At 39.8% G+C, this 20942-nt stretch overlaps 4 protein-coding genes across 6 annotated transcripts; all 4 read right to left on the minus strand.

Annotated features, from left to right (window-relative positions):
- Positions 1–3547: 3547 nt before the first annotated feature.
- LOC134193286 (synapse differentiation-inducing gene protein 1-like) lies at positions 3548–7335 on the minus strand. Its single transcript, XM_062662110.1, has 3 exons — positions 7207–7335; positions 7065–7151; positions 3548–4008 (listed from the first exon to the last, which is right to left on the minus strand). Exons 1-3 carry the CDS (start codon positions 7264–7266, stop codon positions 3853–3855), a joined length of 303 nt encoding a protein of 100 aa, XP_062518094.1. The 5' UTR covers positions 7267–7335; the 3' UTR covers positions 3548–3852.
- Positions 7336–10219: 2884 nt separating this feature from the next.
- LOC134192837 (uncharacterized) lies at positions 10220–11588 on the minus strand. The gene is made up of 4 exons (XM_062661597.1): positions 11502–11588; positions 10844–11317; positions 10565–10769; positions 10220–10500 (listed from the first exon to the last, which is right to left on the minus strand). The coding sequence occupies exons 1-4, from the start codon at positions 11586–11588 to the stop codon at positions 10220–10222; spliced, it is 1047 nt and encodes a 348-aa protein (XP_062517581.1).
- Positions 11589–15133: 3545 nt separating this feature from the next.
- On the minus strand, positions 15134–17811 carry LOC134193120 (uncharacterized). Of its 3 annotated transcripts, XM_062661911.1 has the most exons (11): positions 17792–17811; positions 17592–17728; positions 17451–17532; positions 17285–17384; positions 16595–16680; positions 16270–16363; positions 16130–16209; positions 15912–16009; positions 15527–15665; positions 15352–15465; positions 15134–15280 (listed from the first exon to the last, which is right to left on the minus strand). In XM_062661911.1, exons 2-10 carry the CDS (start codon positions 17611–17613, stop codon positions 15459–15461), a joined length of 708 nt encoding a protein of 235 aa, XP_062517895.1. In that variant the 5' UTR covers positions 17614–17728; positions 17792–17811; the 3' UTR covers positions 15134–15280; positions 15352–15458. The 3 variants fall into 3 exon arrangements, with proteins under 3 accessions (XP_062517895.1, XP_062517894.1, XP_062517893.1); XM_062661910.1 differs by having other exon boundaries at positions 15134–15323; positions 15383–15665; XM_062661909.1 differs by having other exon boundaries at positions 15352–15665.
- Positions 17812–18803: 992 nt separating this feature from the next.
- LOC134192763 (synapse differentiation-inducing gene protein 1-like) lies at positions 18804–19392 on the minus strand. The gene is made up of 3 exons (XM_062661512.1): positions 19255–19392; positions 19097–19192; positions 18804–19023 (listed from the first exon to the last, which is right to left on the minus strand). Exons 1-3 carry the CDS (start codon positions 19348–19350, stop codon positions 18877–18879), a joined length of 339 nt encoding a protein of 112 aa, XP_062517496.1. The 5' UTR covers positions 19351–19392; the 3' UTR covers positions 18804–18876.
- Positions 19393–20942: the final 1550 nt, after the last annotated feature.

The following is a 20942-nucleotide window of genomic DNA, read 5'->3' on the forward strand; positions in this document are numbered from 1 at the left end:
TCGTACGCGTGTCTCAGGAGATGACATTTTCAACACACAAGCAGGTGTTTGTTTTTACTTTACTTTCCGTCACGTGCCAATTCACGTTGGCAGCTCTTGACAACTCCGCTCTGACACACAACGTTAAGCCAGTGTATAACGCGGTCTCTACTCTCTTTTCGCGTTGACTTTGCGCTCGGAAGTGACTAATGATGAAGCTGTATTTATTTGCCACATTCAGATGTTAAGTGATATCACAGCAACTGTACATTCTAGAGGTCATATTACAATACAAAGACGTTAGTTAACAGTAGAGGAAGTTGCAGGCTATCAAGACGAAGCAGAACGAGAAGAGGAGTCAGAAATATCAAGCAACTACTTGCGAAACAAGAGCAACTGTGAGTTGATGTCAAGGCAGCGGACCGTTTAGTGACCTTGTTATTGGGCTACTTTCTCTATTAGCAGCATTCTTGTTGTAAGATCAAACGTTCTTAATAAGTTAAGAACGACTCTTGATATGCAAAAGCCTTATCAAACGGCCTGTGTAATACATACGACGTGTACTAGTAGGTACGTGTATTGTACACAACACGCTATCTTTACCGTAGATGAACCGGTTGGAGAGGAAATGCTACGAAAATATATATATATATATATATATATATATATATATATATATATATATATATATATATATATATATATATATATATGTGTGTGTGTGTGTGTGTGTGTATGTATCTAGATAGGCTCCCCACTAGCGGATCCTCTTGTTTGCAACTGTGATGACGAAGTATAAAGACTCGTTTGTTGTTTAAGAAAAATCGAGGCACAATTGAAACATCGAACGCGTCAACCTACTACAAGTAGTAGACTAAGCGCTTTCACGGGCACTCTACACTTTACCGTAGAAGGGTGGGTGTGGCATTGTATAGCAGGTCACATTTCTTCATTTGCATGACGTCGCACAACTCACCAAGCAAACAGACATGCACGTCCATCGTTCTATAACGCCTTCTGAACTCTATTTCAAGTCAACTCAACTGAACTGTATTTGCTCAACTCAACTCAATTAATTGACTCAACTAATGTAGAACAATGTCCGGCTACAACTGAAAGAACATGGTCATACATGTAGCTAGTCAGCTACAGTTAGCTAGAGCTAGTTCCTAAGTAGACTACTATGCCAATTCTGAGTATAACTACTGTACTAGAGTCAATAGTGCATTGCTAGACAATGATTGAAGAGTTCTACCGTGTCACTCGGTGATCTCTGGGCTGTCATTGTCGACGTGTACGTTCATATCTGCAGTCAAGTCGCATGACGAGGAGACACCAGCACCTTGGTTTGTGGCAGATGGAAACACAATTGGTAGTTCCATGTCCGACGAAATGAAGTAATGTGACCTGCTACGGAGTGCCACGCCCACCCCTGTACGGTACCGTGTAGGCCTAGTTGTGTGCCTTGAAAGCGCGCAGTCTACTACTTGTAGTACAGGTTGATGGTTTCGATGTTTTATTTGTGTCTCGATTTTTCCTAGACAACAAACGAGTCTGTATACTTCGTCACCACAGTTACCAACTCGGCTATCCTCTAGAGCGGACCCTATCTACAGTATAGATCTAAATATTTGTAGCATTTCCCTCCAACCGGTTCATCTACGGTAAAGGTAGCGTGTTGTGTACAATGCACGTACCTACACAGCTAGGGAACGAAGTATTCACTGGCACAACGTTGTGTGTCAGAGCGGAGTTGTCAGGAGCTGCCAACGTGGTTTGGCACGTGACGGACAGTAAAGTAAAAACAAAAACCTGCTTGCGTTTTGGAAAAGTGATCTCCTGAGACACGTGTACTAATGAAAGCCCCGCTGAGAGCCCCACGGTGTCTAGAGTCTTCTGTCATTTCAATTGTCTATTTTCTCTTCATGTTAGAAATAGAAAAGCGAACTGAGCGTTCAAGTTTCTAGGTTTGAGCACATAGGTGCCTAAAAATCAAACTTTAAAAGATAAATCTAAAGGTCATAAGAACCAAACATCAAAAGATGAAAAACCATTTCACAAAACAATTGAAAAAGGAAATTAGAAATTAAAAATTAAAAATTAAAAGTTAAAATTTAATAATTACAAAATTTTTAAATAGAAATGCAAGTAAAAAATTAAAAAAATTAAGAATTAAAAATTAAAAATTACATTTTTAAAAAATTAATTAAAAATTAAAAATTAAAAAATAAAACATGAAAAATTTAAATGTAGGAAATTAAAAGGCCAGACAATCCACTGACCAAGGTTAACACCGGAATGTAGAGGTGGTCCTGATTGGGACCTGTATATATACATATACATACATATATATATATATATATATATATATATATATATATATATATATATATATACATATGGTTAGCGATCTTGGTTTGTAAACTCAATAATTATTAGCGGGGCCAATTGGTGTGCAGCAGCTTTTCTAACCTAACCTAGGAACCAATGGTTTAGCACTTTAGTACATCTGCACTAGAGACAAGTACCGCTTTGAAGATCTACTGAGCACTAATCATACTTGCAAGCATAGTTAGATCAGGACATCGGCTTGCAAATTGGTGCAGATCAAATTATATTTGTAGTTCGATTCTCACCTGCTGAAGATCAGCACGCTCACTATGATCATGAATTTGAAACTGTTCCCTCAACGAAGGATTCCCTGTTGCAGAGTAGTGAGGCTTCAGCGTTTCAGGAATGAGCTGCATGGTTGCATCTATACCAAAATGGATCTACTTGAGGCAATGAGCGCGTAATTACACCCAGCCCACTCGATAGCTCTACCATACCAAGTGATAGTAGTACTCATGACAAATAAGCACGGTAGGGTTACGTTTATCTAAATACGCAGCTTTTTTAGCCAACCTGTTGTGTTTTTACGATAATCATGCCTAATAGGCCAGTTTTACTGCTGGAAACCACCTATTGCATTTACCCCTGCTGTAGTTACAAACTAGAGATTTGATGTCTTTTCCTGTATACATATATGTATGTATTTATGTATCTATATGCCATGTCTGCTGTTGTGAAACTTTCACTGAATGATCAAATTTATCCAAAATCCATTTTGGGTCGCAACGCACGTCTATTCCGACACAGACGACCCTATAGGATTATGTATGTGGGTAATAACTTGATGCGGAAGTCCTAAAGGCATAACTATTGATAATTGAATGTGGATCACACCTATCCGGTTATTTTCCTTGACCGTGGATTAGAAGTCTGGTTAGTGTTGCGCATCAGTCTGGCTGCGTCTGTAGAAAAGGTTTCGCCCCGATGTCATCTATACATTTGCTAACACGGAAATGCCCGCATGCACTGCCTGGCAGTGTACGTAGTACGTGTCAGTGCATACGTCAGATAATATGAAGATCAGAAGCATGCAGTGCTAACGATAAGGCAACTGTGCAACTGAGATGTATAGAGCAGCTCATGATCACTGCATGCATGCATAGTTGCAGAGAAAACGTGCGCGAACATCAACTCGTGTGCTATCAAACATGATGCATTTTCAGATTTTTTGCATTAAAGTGCACAATTATTACTGATATGCACTGCACACTAAGCGCCAAGATGTTTTGAATTTTAAATCTGCTTACATAGAAGGGCTCAAAGGCATTGGCAATCTAGATCTTCTAATTATTTGATTCAGTCTTTGTCATTTGCACACCAGCTCATTTTGCTCACTCGCGACAACCAATTCAAACACATACATAGCACAAACTTGGCACAATCAGACTAGTAACTCAACACAATACATTGTCACTAGCAAACTATTCAGTTTGCCTACTAACGTCACGACATATTTCTTCTGTCTTTCACGTTTCATGGCAATCAGTTTGACTGTTGTGGTTTGACAACAAACAATAATATGATAAGAACAATGAAAATAGCAATTCCACAGATGACTGAAGCGATGATCAGGTTACGAGTAGTAGAAGACGCAGAAATCGCTTCATGCTCGTTACCCCTCAATTTAGCTTCACGCACCTAAAATATATAGATTTCATTTATTTGCTTAGTTAACTGGAGATGCATGTGCATCCTCCTAGCCCAAGGGGCGTAGCGCGGCATATGGGCTTTAGAGATATATAGCCCCATTATTTGTAGACGTGGTCATATAAGTGGACTGTAATTAGATACGTGTGAGGACCAAATCTGTCTAGAGTATATACAGCACCCCTTTTCCAGTCTACATCTGACACTGATACAGTATCAATCAACTAGAAGTCAGTAAAAGTGGACGTGTTATAAACGTGGGCGTGTCCCGTAGCATCGTGAAGTCTAGCCCATACAATTTCTAAAGGTTACACTATGCCCCCGTCTCGGCATTCACACTACGCACATCTGGCCCAAGCCTGATCTAGCTTTCTCCTCTAAAAGCGCTACGCTTACCCTATTACTTTGAGGTTGAATGCAACCTCGTATTAGGCGCGGATCCATACAGTGTTCAATTTTGCTTGGTGTCCTGTTAATAAGTTAATTAATAAGAGTTCAACGACACCGATGCTTCAACAACTAGCAGCAAAATTATCCTTTATATAATTATAAAAATTCACTATTTTCTAAGTCCTATTTCAGTGCCTAGAAAATTCCTTAATAATAGCTGATTAGATAACGTGCTGCGTAGATATTGCTGCAAAACATCCGGGAAATGAGTAATACACAGTAACACCCGTACCAGTAATACCTTGGTACCGGGCAGGGCACAATGATCCGCGCCTGCGTATATAAACGTTTCGTTACTTTTTAGCCGTGCGGTTCAGGTAATTCAAAGACGTGTCCAGCGTGTGCGATGTATGAAATATCAATTATCTATACTGCTGCCTTTATTAAAAGGCGGCGTTCTTTTGAAAAAGTACGGTATCGTCGATTGAGCAACGAAGAGGACGAACAACCAATCAGATTCACGAGACGCTGTTTACACAGCAAATATTTTAACTGCTAGCTCAAAATCGATGGCAGTCAGTTGCGGCTTTGGGGAGTGGCTTAGAATGCCTAGCACTATAGTGTGTACTAGATGCCCTATTGTTGTAACAATCACGCGTGGTGTCTCATTACCGCTGTTGGAATACCTTGCCAGTAAACTAAGCAGAACCAAGACGACCGTGCTGTAGAAAGTGATGGTGGCTGTACCTAGCGTGTCGATTACATTCTCAAATTGTTTCTGGTTACTATTTAGGACAACGTACCAATCTAATAACAGTAGGTATGAAATTAGAACGGTATCCATGATCGAGAAGACTCCACCTTTTACTATTTCATTATTTTACCGGAAGCATCACATGTCTCTGCTTATCTCCGGTGTAATGAATCCTACAAGCGAGAGACGTTCGTACTAGACATAAAGCTTTCTAATGGTATCCGTATGACGTTCTAACGTTACGCATCAGCAGCCTACTTTTGTCTAACTGACCCTAATTCTGGAACAAAGTTTAGTTATTGGCTTACGACCTTAATTTGTACAGGAACTTATCATTGCTCAACTCTTACGATATTTAGATCCATGTGCTAACTTTTCATTGTGCTTTGACTCCTACAGACGATTTAAAGACGGTGTGGGCACATGAAACAATACAATTTTAAATACATTTTCTTAGCGTCTGATTGTGTAATTGCACGAGACAATTCTATCTTGGCTTTTAGAAGGCTTTAGTAGAAGCGACGGTGTAAACACAGATTCAGTTACTAAGTGTCCATCCAACAATTGAAGAGACCACTACAAGAGTACTGTAGTTTGAAGATAAAGCCAAATACGCGGTGGAGACAGCACTAGGGTATCTTTCAGTTGTAATAACACAACTACTCTAAGAGCAACAGTGGTTGTCAGGCACCACCCACTATTTACGTCAATAGCTGCTAAAGGTTTCTTATTTGATTGGTGGCGCAGCTACTACTTAGAGAACATCAGATGGTACTAACAACTAACAACAAAAAGGTTCGCTATACAGAAACAAGAGGAAGACACTTTTCAGAACAGCAATTAAATCTCTAGATAAGATTAAAATAATAGCAATAACTACATAACACAGCACCATGAACACGCCTGGTTTCTGTTGGTACTTTTAGTCTCTTGCATCCAGGAGAACCTGTTCATCTCTTTTCTGGTAATTTGTGCTAAACATGCAGAAATTTCTGGTAACTAGGAATACGTGCTAAGCCCGGTCAGTCTGCACTTATCCTACTGTCTGTTCCCCATAAGTGTGAACTTTGAAAATCGTCAATATCTTTGCTGTTTAGTGGACTTTCGCGATGATCTCGGTATCGTTAGAAACCGCTATATCTGGCATTTCTGTTTATAAAATTATCTAAGCCTTTCCTGCAAACGAAACGGAGGGATAACACTTGTGCATATCAAACACAAACGGGTGGAGCAATGGCTATTATCCAATTATCTTGTAAGATCAACGGATCAGCAACTGCAACCATTTTTTTACACAATTGGTAAAATATCATTGCCCAACTAGAGCAGCTGTTAGTGCTCTAATGAGTACACCTGGTGTGACCTCTACTTCAGTACTCACATCCGAGTTCACGCTTGTGGGCAACAGACAGTAGGTACCAGCTAGAAAGCAAAAAGATTCCTGGTTTGAAGAAATTACCAAAACTGATGAACAGGATCTACGCATGCACGCCATTGATCCGCACATACTATGGAACTAATCAAGATAGACACCGGCTTTCCTCTGTCTAGAGATCTAAATGATCCTCCTAATTACATGTTCTCGAATGACATGCAAGTCAACGTGTAAGTGTTCTACTTCCTGAGATCTACAAAACTTTCCACAGTCTCTACGAATCGTGGATGAAATTTATTTAGTATAATAGCTTGAAAATTTGAACGGCGTTCTTAGCTAAACACAAAGCCCTTATGATGTGTCGAACAGCGAAGCGGACGTTGGGCATTACACGTGATTACTAACCACGGGCCACGTTGTACCATGCGTGAACCCATCCAGTCTTCTACCTATTACAGAGGAATGCGGAAAAGGGGCGTACATGATTGATACAAGACAGTCGTGTGTACAGTGAATTAGTGTACGAACCCTTCCTGACATCACGATTGCGGCTAGTCCAAGTGGCCAACAGCAAAACAGACAGGTAATGATGGAGAGTGCCAAGTAATCCTTAACCTGCGTAGTAATACACGTTTAGACAAAATTCCGTTAGCGAATTTGAGCGTCAAACCTCTTCTGACTTAGAACTAAGCAGCGGCTGAGACTGCGGTTCAACTCCAGTTCTGTCCATGATTCGAGTCACGTCAGCGCTAGCTTGCCGGGATGCTTGGAAGCTGTTCTTACTATACTGTACAGTGGATCGGTATGCGCAAGCGTGAAAACAAGCATGGTTCGTAATACATACGGCTTCCGTTTTCTTAATAATACACACACACACACACACACACACACACACACACACACACACACACACACACACACACACACACACACACACACACACACACACACACACATATGGCAATGCTAAAATGATAGTAGCTACATGTAGTTTAGATTGTACGGCTAGTCCCTTGTGAGACCTATAAAAATATAAAAATGTATAATATTATATATAAATATAAACTTCAACAATAAAACATTTCAAGGATTTTGTCATTTAGCTAGTCAGATGTTGTGCTGCAGTGTTAGACTGGAAATATCACAGCAAGACAAATCAGTGACAATGAACTACAGTACAAAATTGTACATCAAACCCTGAGCTTGCAGCTTCCAGTTTACAGGACCTATTGCAAGCTTGTTTAGGACATGAATCTGTAAATTAACGCTGGCTCCCTAGTGGTGTTCTATTTAGGGAGGTTTCACTGTACTTGGGTGTGGGTGGGCTTTCTACAGGAAATGTGTTTGGTCAGAACTACATTTATCAGTGGCGGATCTAGGGGTGGTGCACCGGGAGCCGTTGGACCCACCATTTCTCAGATAAATCTACCTTTCTCGACCAAAAATAATATACCGGCAGGGTCTGCATGCACGACTTTGGCCGCCATTGCGAGTCAGAAAGTTCAAACTACGGTAAGCTTACAACTAGTACTAGATTACGATCGATTGTCAATGTGGTTCACTCCCCATTTCTAAATCCGATATCCGCCCCTGATTTATGTATATGTTTATGAGATGTACTCTCATATGCTATAGCTGTTTTATCTGTTTACTTACATTGAAGGATACAAGTTAGAGGATGACAACTGTCCTGTTTCTCAACGACTTCTCTCAGCCAAGGAACTGCTCTCTACTACAGCAGAGACGCAGAAACAGCTGAAGCACTTAAAAAAGGCTGAAGAAGCAGCAGGCAGATTTTCTGGAATTTGAAAGAATTCTAAAATTGTTGTTGTAAGTGTTGACATTAATTAAGTACAAGACTTAATTTAATGCCTGTTACTTGTGAAGTTGTAGTCTGACATTATAACACCTTCAAAAGTCATACCTGAATGATGGCTGATGATGTTTTGAAAGTTTCTGCAGTCACTTAATTAATAACTTTTTGCTTTATTTTTCATAGTGGTTATAACAGATAATTTATAAACATTATAATAGCATGTAGCATACAATTTCCACAGACTGTAACCAAATAGTGATTATAAAGTGCTTGGATATCCAAGTAATTTATCAATAGCACCAAGTATTAACTTAATTAAAGTAGTACAGTACTTTCTTGGCAGGTATAATCAGAATCAACGGTGATTGCTGAGATACTGTGTTTGAAACATGTGTAGGTGTCATTCTGTTTGTTGGACAGAGTAGGAAAAAACTTGAGAAGACAGCACCAGTTGAAGTACTGCTGGAAGTCGATACATCGTACAGCGATTGTGTGGCTGCAGCTAAACAAGAATTGAGTATTGACCCAGAGAATGAGCACAAGTTTCTAATAACGTCTCTTGGAGGAGTTATTGTTCCTGAACCTTCCATGGATATGCGCTGGACGATTGGAGAATACAAAGCAAAGAAGAGACCATCAGGCCTCCTATCTCTAGCTTTGCGTCAACAGGTAATTTATGATTATACAGTTAAAATATCAGCTAGTACATTAATTAAGCAACATGTTATCAGGACATAATCACCAGTAGCAACAGTTACACAGGGTCAGTGGACGGTTCGGCCATTTAATTTTCTACATTTCAATTTTCATGTTTTCATTTTTCAATTTTCAATTTTTAGTAATTTTTTTAAATTTTAATTTTTAATTTTTAAATTTTTAATTTTTAATTTTTAAATTTTTAATTTTTAATTTTTAAGTTTCCATATTTTTGTAAAATGGTTTTCATCTTTTGATGTGTTGATGCTTGTGATCTTTAGATTTATCTTTTAAAATTTGATTTTTAGGCACCTATGTGCTCAAAACTAGAAACTTGAACGCGCTGTTCGCTTTTCTATTTCTAACATGAATAGAAAATAGAAAATAGAAAATTGAAATGACCGAAGACGCTAGACACAGCAGGGGTCTCAGCGGGGGTCCCAGCAGGGCTTCCATTCGCACGCGTGTCTCAGGAGATCACGTTTCCAACACGCTAGCAGGTGTTTGTTTTTACTTTGCTTTCCGTCACGTGCCAAACCACGTTGGCAACTCTTGACAACTCTTATTATTATTAGTCAAAAACAATATGGGGAGATGCAAGTTGTGGTGACCTAACGTAGACGACGCTTACAAAACAACTGTAGTGGAGGCTGCGAAAGTCTACCCAAGAATGTCTTGCGGTGTGAGAAAGCAGTCGACCCGTCCAATTACTACCGAGCGGTGGTTCGGACTCTTCTAGAGCTGCAATGCGATTAGTTTTGACGTTTATTGTTAGCCACTCATGGGGTTAGCTAACTCTTCTCACAAACAACCAGACTAGAGGCTTCGAAGCAAATCGTTTAGCACTAGGTGGGGTGTGAGAACATACGGCCACGCCTTTCCCTCTTCTCGCAAACAGCTACCTCCGCACACTAGCTACTATAATGTATCGATAAAGAAACTCTCTGAACATCAAAAGCTATAGGCTTTCCAAATGTACAAAAGCAATTTGCTAACCGTAGACATCATCACCCTTGCTAGATCTCACTCATGATCATTGAGGGAATTCCCCGGGAAGGCACGCCCTCAACTTGCACAACCAGGTAGTATTGCAGTCGCTATTTTTTAGGTTCTCTAATGAAGCGGTACTCCAATGGCTATTTTTCATCATGCAACTATTACAAAGTAATTGTCAAATGATAGAAATAGCGCCAAGCGTCATGACATGGAGTAAGCCGTTTACTGTTGCTGAGTAGAGATCATTGTAGGTTCCGTGATTTAATGTAAAATATTGACTTCTGGCCAAGTGGATGGCGTTGTCCGCAATCGGATCATTGCCGCATTCTGTTGGCCTTCTCAAAATTCCTCCCTCTCCTTCGAATAACTGCACTGCGTAGTCTACACTTGGAATTGTTCCTGCTGGAAGTCTAACAGCCTGGTGATTTTGAACTCTGTGATTAGGAGTTCCTTTCCCTCTAGGCAAAGTTACACAAAGTGTGTTGCTAATTGACAGTAATATGCAGACTTTATCCTATACCTGGAATAGGATGGTTGTTCCACGCTAGAACAAATAGTTCTATTCCAGCCTGACACACTCTCATAGCCAGCCACGAGATACAAAACTTGACAATGTCATCGTTCAAGTCTAGTTGGTCGGTTTCCACCAGATCATTAAGGCATTCCTTAACAGGATAATTAACTCTTTGGTTGACTTCCACCCATATTCTTTCTGCTGGATGATTCTAGGTAATTAAAGAATTAAGTATATTACAATCACATCCTAATCATTGTGTGTCATTCATGTTGGTGTCTATACCTCCCTTGACATTGACTGAACATGGGGAGCTCTTCTTTGATTTCGCCTTAAATTTGCTAAGCGTTCCTGCACGTATAGAGACAAAATGAACTCTTTCCCATGGTCAACTCGTATTTGATCCCACAGACCAAATTGTATCAAGATAGGTCGGAATAAGTGGCTGTAAATCAAAATGTTGTTTTTGATAGGCATCGTGATGATGCCAAGAATGAATCCACTATAGCCGTCAATGGCGAGGACATGTGTAACTCCATACATCACAAGCTTTTCATTCTGGTCTATGTGCATTTTGTGACCACAGTATTGAGCGTAATAGGGTATGGGATTTACTCGTCGATGCGCAAGAGCTTGCCTCCTTCTGTGATATCCAGGAGCAACTTGTCCAAGAGCCCATCCAACTCTCTTTTCCCATACACAAAAGCCTCTAGTTTGCAAGTAGCCCTTCATCATCTTCCTCCCGTATGCTGGCCCAACCTTATTTCAGCAACGTTGTAATCACATGTATATAGATATTTAGAGTGTGTACATATTTACAATTTACCTCTCTAACACCGGCTTCAACGATTTGCCTCAACTCACGATTCGACACACCCGAGTTAGAGTGGATGTCGTGTTCAAAGCAAAATCTTCTCACCGATCTCTCAGAAAGTCCTCAAACTCCAGGATGTCTTCGCCTCAATCTATAGCTTATTTCTGAATGCGAAATGCCTTCTTCTACCATTCGTCTGATGTCTGCCTCGTCCATTACAGCGACTGCAATACTACCTGGTTGTGCAAGTTGAGGGCGTGCCTTCCCGGGGAATTCCCTCAATGATCATGAGTGAGATCTAGCAAGGGTGATGATGTCTACGGTTAGCAAATTGCTTTTGTACATTTGGAAAGCCTATAGCTTTTGATGTTCAGAGAGTTTCTTTATCGATACACTATAGTAGCTAGTGTGCGGAGGTAGCTGTTTGCGAGAAGAGGGAAAGGCGTGGCCGTATGTTCTCACACCCCACCTAGTGCTAAACGATTTGCTTCGAAGCCTCTAGTCTGGTTGTTTGTGAGAAGAGTTAGCTAACCCCATGAGTGGCTAACAATAAACGTCAAAACTAATCGCATTGCAGCTCTAGAAGAGTCCGAACCACCGCTCGGTAGTAATTGGACGGGTCGACTGCTTTCTCACACCGCAAGACATTCTTGGGTAGACTTTCGCAGCCTCCACTACAGTTGTTTTGTAAGCGTCGTCTACGTTAGGTCACCACAACTTGCATCTCCCCATATTGTTTTTGACTAATAATAATAAGAGTTGTCAAGAGTTGCCAACGTGGTTTGGCACGTGACGGAAAGCAAAGTAAAAACAAACACCTGCTAGCGTGTTGGAAACGTGATCTCCTGAGACACGCGTGCGAATGGAAGCCCTGCTGGGACCCCCGCTGAGACCCCTGCTGTGTCTAGCGTCTTCGGTCATTTCAATTTTCTATTTTCTATTTTCTATTCATGTTAGAAATAGAAAAGCGAACAGCGCGTTCAAGTTTCTAGTTTTGAGCACATAGGTGCCTAAAAATCAAATTTTAAAAGATAAATCTAAAGATCACAAGCATCAACACATCAAAAGATGAAAACCATTTTACAAAAATATGGAAACTTAAAAATTAAAAATTAAAAATTTAAAAATTAAAAATTAAAAATTTAAAAATTAAAAATTAAAATTTAAAAAAATTACTAAAAATTGAAAATTGAAAAATGAAAACATGAAAATTGAAATGTAGAAAATTAAATGGCCGAACCGTCCACTGACCATGAAAACCATTTTACAAAAATATGAAAAATTAAAAATTAAAATTTAAAAAAATTACTAAAAATTGAAAATTGAAAAATGAAAACATGAAAATTGAAATGTAGAAAATTAAATGGCCGAACCGTCCACTGACCACACAGCCAACAGAAAGAGGAAGTTTTCAAAACATGGTATAAATAGATTGTGCATGATAACTTTCCTAGTTTATAGTTTGTTATGGCACTGCTTTAGCATGTACTAGCAACAAACAAAGTGAAGAAAATGAAGAAGAAAGGAGACCCAAATTGAAAAGAAAATACAAACGTCTTGCCAACATTTTTGATGGTATAAAACCAGTGTGTGTGTGTGTGTGTGTGTGTGTGTGTGTGTGTGTGCGTGCGCGCACGTGCGCTTGCGTGTGCAGATATTCATCATTTACATAAATTTGGCAAACTAGATAATGACATTGCAATCTATGACGAGATGAAGGTTACATCTGATGACTCTTTCACAGTTTATGAGAGCTGGTCGGTACACCCAGTCTTCATAAACCAGTTACAATTAGATTATACACATTTGTTGATAGGACACACAATGACAGTGCTGTAGGAAAAGGTGAAGAGCCTGGATCAGCGTATGGGTCCCCTGGTTCAATCCAGTCCCATCACACAGCAACTGCGACCACATCTGTAGCAGTACAAACATCAATTCATTTGTCATACAAGTCTTTAGGAGTTCAGACTGATGAGCAGCAAGTGAATGCCACGTCTGATGCTGACAGAAAGACAGAATCACCTTTAGGTAACTAGCATATTGACCATTGATTACTTGTACATGTTTGCTACATCGTGTTGTTAACTTTATCGTTTTGTACAGATAGTTTGTGTGTCAAGCTAGAAGTGCAGCCAAGTACCATTCAGATTGGAAAGCAGCTGGGTAAAGGAAATTTTGGCACAGTGTATGAAGCAAAGTGGAGTGGGTCCAGAGTTGCCATTAAAATAATTCAATTTGAGCAAGTAAAAAATTCTCCCATTACACCTGAGGGAGAAATTTCAGTTTTCTTGTTGGTGACCATATACATTGCAAACATGCCTGTCAACAATATTGAATGGATGTTTATGTCGTCTAGACATCTTCCGCAGCCGCACATTACAATGATCCTCGTATGGGCGAAAGAAGTGCCATCAACATTCTATATACGGAACAAGTCTCTTTCGAGCTCTGTTTGCACAGACTTCAAAATTGCAGGTGAGATTGTTAATGAATTATTAAATAGTAACATGTACTATATTCATTGTGCACTGGAGGAATGCCCTTCTTTGTCCTTTACAGTTCTCGTTGACAAACAGAATGCAAATTGCTGCTCAAGTGACATCGGCTCTAGGATACATGCATAATGCAAACCTAAGGTGTTCCATAGAGATTTGAAGACAGACAACATTTTAGTAAGAGTGATGTGAAATAATCAAATAGTGGGATATAACTTGCAACATGTGTTACAGATAGATGCCCATACTTATCATCCCTACTTAGCAGACTATGGGCTTGCTTGTACCAGAGAAATAACAAGCATGGGCACAGCAGCAGTGATGGAAACAGCAGCTTACTCTGCTCCAGAAGTCTTTGATTGCGTCTATTCCACACAAACGGACATATGGGCGTTAGGGTGTGTGCTGTATGAACTCCTAACAGGATGTTTCATTTGGAAAGAAATCAACAGAAAGCCAATGGCCATTCAACAGCATTTCTTTTATGCCAGAGGACCAGATATTTCTAGAGTTATGCCATCAGTTGCTAAAGATGTTGTTGCAAGTTGCTTGCAGATCAGTCCTGAAAAGCGACCTTCTGCAGACTCCGTAGTCTCTAAGCTCACAGAAGTTAACCTTCCAGAATAATGTACTTTCAGTCAGAAACTGTTTGTTCTTTATTGAGTTGAGTTGAGTTTTCGTCTGAGAAGTAATAAGGTTTTTCGAATTGCCATTGAGTAAGCTAAACGTAATCTTTTGCCACTTGGTAAAACATCTTTTCATTGTGTGCTGGAGGTACAATTAAGAATGCACTTTGTTTTGTGACATTTCTTGTTGACAAACAGATTGTATGTTGCTGCCCACGTGATGTCACCTCTAAATTACATACAGAACACCCTGGAATTCCCAAGATGCAGCATTGCTCAATTAGAATTATAAATTCACAGATATAATTCATACATATATATTAGATATAAACACTATTATCTATACCTGTGTCCGTTACCTCAGAACTCCATAGCAGCTACAAGGCACTAGTATGCTTTAACACAATCGCTTAGATTGACATCAATAACATTGATATCTATGTCAAGCATGTTCAACTGTGTAGCTTCCGCAAATTCCCGGCAGTAAAATGAAGGTTGAAAAGATGCAAGTAGTTCATATGTTTCATCATACAGTTGAGGATCAACAGCACACAAGTAATCCTCAGATCCTAAATACATAAACAATGTGAATAGTGACAAATCAACACGAAGGCATAATATAACAAACATGCCTGTAAGCTGAGGAAGAGCAAAAATATCTTCTGGTACTCCACCAGGACAGCTAGCTGTGTGTGTTTTCCGCATGTGATGCGTATTCCACCAATGAGTAAAATAGTCTAACTCTGCCTCCATAGCTTGAGTGAACACAAACCAAAAACATGTCCTACATACACCACACGAAAAGGATGTCTTTAGCAATTACTTGCCTACACACAGACCACTTACACCACTTACATTTTTGTGTTATCATTTCAGTATATCCAACCTTCTTCCGACAGTTGCTAAAACAATAGTATCCATTTGTCAGTCATTTTGTGTTCGCAGCTGGGACCATCATCCTTCTATTCTCTTCATACACAGATATCAGACAGAAACATTAGCAGTTACTCTAAACACTTGCTCCAAATACTGTGTTTGTAGTAGATTTCCATAACGAAAGCTTCTGTCAGCAGCTAAAGCATCAGTACCATAGAAGCGAAAAGTAATTTGTGCAGTAGCTAGATGACAATTCTCAGTGCCATGATCAGATCTAAGCACTCTAGGGCATCCTATCCAGAAAAATGGAACATTACAACAACTAGTTTGCATTATTGCTATGCAAATCATAAAATATGAGTATATATAAAACAACTCAAACATGTTCAAAGAAAATAAACAGATGTAAGTAAACAAATACAAAACAATGCTACTATGTTAATAGATTTATTAAGCATAAGAAATACTAGTAACAATGTTGTGCTACAGAAACGTTCCAGTAAGAAAGTATTCACACAATAAAAATTTAAGTGACATACCTCCAATATCTCCAACAACATCAAGATAATATTCAGCAACAACACTTGGATCCTTGTTTGTGGGGGAAATCTTCATCCACAAGATCTTTCTGGAATACCTACATTATATTCAACAGGATTTGTACAGAACAAAATAAGCACACACAAAATTAATGTCAGTCCAAAGTCAGTATGTGACCTAATTGATGACACAGCAAAACAAAATTAAGGCAGCATACCCATCAATACAACTGTGTATGTAAATCCCAAAAGAACTGAACTTGTCATAGCCATCTGTATGCCAAACATAATTTGGACCCTAACATGCACAGAAATTCAATTACTGATATATCATGTGTCATATTCTCAAATTTAGTACCTCGTTTACATAAACTCTGCGCTTCAGTCGTCGATCTTTCTTAGATTTTGCTCCTTCCGGATCCATAATTGATAGTAATGTCATTAAGATATCCCTGTTTACACAATCTGCAATCAACAATTGTATTCCTACATCCCCGCTTATTCCTGTTCCAAAGGCAAACACAAGTATCTAAAGTTTCCTGTTTCTATGTATGTCTACAACAAAACACGTTGACTAACCGAATATTCAATGACTGAAATGTCGAGGTGCAATTTATTCAGCTCAATGAGATACAAATGCAAACTTTAGTGTAACTAATCATACAACTAATAAGTTTACCAACCGTCGTACTGCTAGCCCATGACGATCCTTTAATCTCTTCCAGAGAGACCGATAACCAGCACCTCTCCCACACCGCTCAATTTCTATCTATATAAGACACAAGCACACAAACCCTATTTATACTAATCCCTGAGTGGCGTCACACACACATCACACACCCACCCACCCACCCACACACACCCACCCACCCACCCACACACACACACACACACACACACACACACACACACACACACACACACACACAAATTGTTGAAGAAAGTTCTGTAGCCATTGGTAATGTTGAAAAAGATTTGCCACTTTTCCCTCCTAATTAACTAAATTAATATAATTAACTTTCTTAAACATAAACATAGCTTAAACATAAGCACCAAATTATAATTAATAATATTAATATCAATTTAAACCCTCAAAAATGTAAGTGGCTACGCCAATGTTGAATCATGATTACATTGAAAATAGTAGCAGTGCTCGGTTACTTACCCCAACCCTGTTTAAATAGTAACTCGTATATCCAATCACTTCGAAAAAATAGCAACCCATGAGTGTGGTACAGTACTGTAGAAAGATTTCTTGCCTGCTACTAAGAATAGGAAATCACGTGACTGCTATTGTTGCTGTTCGTAAATTTGTTAGTACTATACACTACAGTAGCATTTCTAGCTGTAAACACGTACGCAAGATACAGTACCTGCATTGCTTGCAAGATGTCAGGCAGTACTAGTAGATCCCAGCTACAGTTTCTTCTTCGAAGACCAAGAACTCTAGTCTTTCGCTTCAGCCAGCTCATACTACAATGCAATTCACAGTATCACAAATAGAGGTTTGCAAGTAAATAAGTAAGCGTTCCTAGTCACCTCCGAACAACGTGATTCGCAGCCAAATACGCTAGAATCACCTTCAAAGGTTTTCCCTCTTGATAGTAAATTCTAATTCTCTCTAAACCAAACCAAAATCGTGTCAGTCAAACTGCAAGCTAGAAACTAATGAGTAGATACCATCTATCTGAGCAGCGTCCATTTGGCAGTACGTTGTAGGCTGTACAGAGTGTACTTGATTGGCGCATGCGCCGTAGTTAACACGAATGATGTACTTCAGAGAGACAGCAAGCCGTTCTATCTTACTGGGAAAACGACTAGAAGCATCAAAATCAATGATTACACTACGTAACTCTACATCGGGCTGCACTGTCTCGTACCAGACCCTCTAGCGCCGTCGTGCCCGGTTCCAGTATAACAGGGAAACATACGGGACAACGGCGCGAGAGGGTCTGGTACGAGGCTAGGGCTGCACACGGCACGGGCGCGCACTGCACACGGCACGGGCGCGCACTGCACACGGCACGGGCGCGCACTGCACACGGCACGGCCGCACACTGCACACGGCATGACCCCTCTCGGCCACGGCAAAAATCTACTTGAGGCAATTGACGTGTAATTACAGCGAGCCAACTCGATTGCTCTAGATAACAAACAAGGTGATAGTTGTAGTCATGGTTTTAGTAAGTAAGCACGGTAGGGTTACGTTTATCTAAATACGCAGCTTCTTTAAACCACCAAACCACCTCTTGCATTTACTCCTGCTGTAGTTACAAACTAGTGATTTGATGTCTCTTCCTGTATACATATATTTATGTATTTACGTATCTTTATGCCAAGTCTGCTGTTGTGAAACTCTCACCGAATGATCGCATTGTCCAAAAACCATTTTGTGGCGCAACGCACGCCTTTTTCAACACACACGACCTTATAGGATTATATATAGATATATGGGTAATGACTTGATGCAGAAGTCCGACAAGCAAAACTATTCCTAATTGAGTCTGGTTCACACCCATCCGGTGATTTTCCCTGACCGTAGATTAGAAGCCTGTTTAGTGTTGCTCATCGATATGGCTGTGTCTGTAGAAAAGGTTTCGCACCGATGTCATCTATCAAGATCAGAAGCGTGGAGTGCTAACGATGAAGCAACACTGCGTATAGATAGAAAAAGCCGCTCATGATCATTGCATTTATACCTGCAGAGAAGACGTGAACGAACATCAACTCGTGTACTATCAAACATGATTCAGTTTCAGATTTCTAGCACTAACGCGGCTGAATACACAAGCACATTCGTAAAGAACTGAAAATACCATGCACACAAGTGCAGAAATACATAACGTCTCACAACAGCGATGTTCTGAAGCGTCAGAAGCTACAACTTTCCCAAAATCCGCTAACTGCAACAGCAAATTCTCACAACATCCGTTTTATCATCGATGTCTTTCGTCAAAATAATTGATTAGGACGTCAGCCTGATCACGTTAAATACAATTATGGCGAGGACGATAAAGCAGCCAAAGACTATTCCGATGGTGTTCAGCTTGCGAGCCGTAGCAGAAGCCTCAGACGCCGTAAATTCATCACGAGCGAGTATGGCGTCGCGCGCCTAAAGACAGCGGAAGTTAGTCATGAGACATTCTGCCTCGAGTATGTCTGTAGCTGGAAAAAAGGGCATAGACCTTCATCGAGTTTATGTCTGCGAATATTCCAATTGGAAGACAGCAGCACAGTAAGGTGAAGATTGACAATCCCATGTAATCATTTATTTGAGAGGTCTAAAGGAAGCAGACAACGACACATAGCAATTGCTGTGCTTGGAGAAAGACTAGAGTCTTACTTTTCCTGTTTCTACGTGGACTTGCTGAGGGTAGGCAATCGGATATTGCGGAGTATACTGCGTTGGATACTTCTCCACTGCGACAGGAGACATCATCTGGACAGACTAATCATGAGGAGGTACTTCTATTACTTGAGCAAGCTGTAAACACGAAGACAGAACCTTTAACGTTATTTGTTGATATCAAATTCAACTAATATTTCTTTTGTAAAAGTCTAAACTAAGCAATAATTCATAGGAATGTCTTTGATTGATTACAGTTTAGTCTCTGAGATAGTCTTCAAAGTGTGGTTTAAACGGATTTTTGATGCATTGGCTTTACGTAATAGATTAATAGCCTCGACATTCTAGGCTTCCCTTTGCTTATGGTGGTTCTTCCGCGCGAGGATACTGTAGCAACGGTACTGTATCACATGATATTTTCTGCATTGAGTCATTTTTAGTAAAATATTATCTCAGTGCTGATTGAACGTATACAGAAAGAAGGTAAACGTAGAACGACAGTCGAAAATATAAAAAAACTGATTCAAATACCTAATGATCGATACTTCAACGAATATGTTAGTCAGAAACTATTTTAGCAAATTTTTCTACACAAAACTTTGCTACAAGTATACTAATTAGAGCAGCTAAATAGTCAAATACGACAGATGCTGCAAAAATACAAAGACAAATTAAGTAAATTACAATTTAATAATATTAATTTTAGTAACTAGATACTTGTCAATATCAAAATTGCACTAAATCCAGCAAAGAGTTGTCTTCCTTTGTGATTTCAACACTTGTTATGACCACCATAGTTGCGAGTGCAAGAAACAAGTCCGACCACATTAAACAGAACCACAGCAATGACCATGACAACTACAATGACCATGACAACTACACCGAAAATGATCCCAACAAGATTCAGTCGACGAGCAGTAGCAGACGCTTGAGTCGCACTAAATTCGTCACCAGACGCGTTAGCTTCGCGAACCTAGAGAACAGAACCATCGCCTAGCTACAAGGTTACACTATGAAATGCGAAAACACGACAGGACTACACCTACAGTACAAAGAATTGAGACACTTGTTTACACAACTACAGTATACCGTACAGACATCCGCAAGATAGGAGTACACTGTACCTTCATCGAGTTGAGAAGAGCGAATATTCCAATCGGTAAACAGCAGCACAGTAAAGTGAAGATCGATAGACCGAAATAGTCTCTCGCCTGAATCACTCAGAGAAGACAATTCTAATTTAGATCGACGTCTGCTTGTAGTAGTGTAAACCTAGTAATCGGTCACAACTTGATGTCGTTCTGGATACATCGAGTGGAGACGTTGAGTGTAAGCGTTTTGGTCCAGTGTCTGAGTGGTGATAGACAAATCAATAGACTCGGAGGACACTGCCATTGTGTTCAGGAGAAGGCTGACAAATGCAAGCAAGATTGCATGCATCAGCAAACAATATTAGAGACATCCTGCTAGGCGTGAATAACCGCGGTTCTAAACATAATATGGCATCCCAATATAAATAAATTAATAGGCACATAAAGCTTTATTAGAGCATCATTCACCAAATTTTGAGTAGTGTGTACAGCAGGGGCGCAGTTTGATCTCTAGAAATTGGGAGGCTGAACATTACAATGCTAAGGAACACGCCCACTTTTACGAATACACCCACTTTATTAGCTCCTAATTGA

This window comes from Corticium candelabrum, chromosome 17 (assembly GCF_963422355.1).
Source record: "Corticium candelabrum chromosome 17, ooCorCand1.1, whole genome shotgun sequence".
NCBI classification, from domain to species: domain Eukaryota; kingdom Metazoa; phylum Porifera; class Homoscleromorpha; order Homosclerophorida; family Plakinidae; genus Corticium; species Corticium candelabrum.

What these genes read in the sequence shown, in the direction of transcription:
- LOC134192837 (XM_062661597.1), bottom strand. Translation starts at nt 11,588, where the DNA reads ATGGACGAGGCAGACATCAGACGAATGGTAGAAGAAGGCATTTCGCAT. An exon ending in TTCAGTCAATGTCAAGGGAG is followed by an intron (nt 10,770 to 10,843) that starts GTATAGACACCA and finishes TTAATTACCTAG; the next exon opens with AATCATCCAGCAGAAAGAAT. An exon ending in GAACAACCATCCTATTCCAG is followed by an intron (nt 10,501 to 10,564) that starts GTATAGGATAAA and finishes CTTTGCCTAGAG; the next exon opens with GGAAAGGAACTCCTAATCAC.
- LOC134193286 (XM_062662110.1), bottom strand. Translation starts at nt 7,266, where the DNA reads ATGGACAGAACTGGAGTTGAACCGCAGTCTCAGCCGCTGCTTAGTTCT. An exon ending in TTAGTTCTAAGTCAGAAGAG is followed by an intron (nt 7,152 to 7,206) that starts GTTTGACGCTCA and finishes ATTACTACGCAG; the next exon opens with GTTAAGGATTACTTGGCACT. An exon ending in CAATCGTGATGTCAGGAAGG is followed by an intron (nt 4,009 to 7,064) that starts GTTCGTACACTA and finishes TATATATTTTAG; the next exon opens with GTGCGTGAAGCTAAATTGAG.
- LOC134193120 (XM_062661910.1), bottom strand. Translation starts at nt 17,613, where the DNA reads ATGGACGCTGCTCAGATAGATG. An exon ending in GCAGAGTTTATGTAAACGAG is followed by an intron (nt 16,210 to 16,269) that starts GTACTAAATTTG and finishes TGTGCATGTTAG; the next exon opens with GGTCCAAATTATGTTTGGCA. An exon ending in ATACACAGTTGTATTGATGG is followed by an intron (nt 16,010 to 16,129) that starts GTATGCTGCCTT and finishes AATATAATGTAG; the next exon opens with GTATTCCAGAAAGATCTTGT.
- LOC134192763 (XM_062661512.1), bottom strand. Translation starts at nt 19,350, where the DNA reads ATGATGTCTCCTGTCGCAGTGGAGAAGTATCCAACGCAGTATACTCCG. An exon ending in TCCACGTAGAAACAGGAAAA is followed by an intron (nt 19,193 to 19,254) that starts GTAAGACTCTAG and finishes TGCTTCCTTTAG; the next exon opens with ACCTCTCAAATAAATGATTA. An exon ending in CAGACATAAACTCGATGAAG is followed by an intron (nt 19,024 to 19,096) that starts GTCTATGCCCTT and finishes CGCTGTCTTTAG; the next exon opens with GCGCGCGACGCCATACTCGC.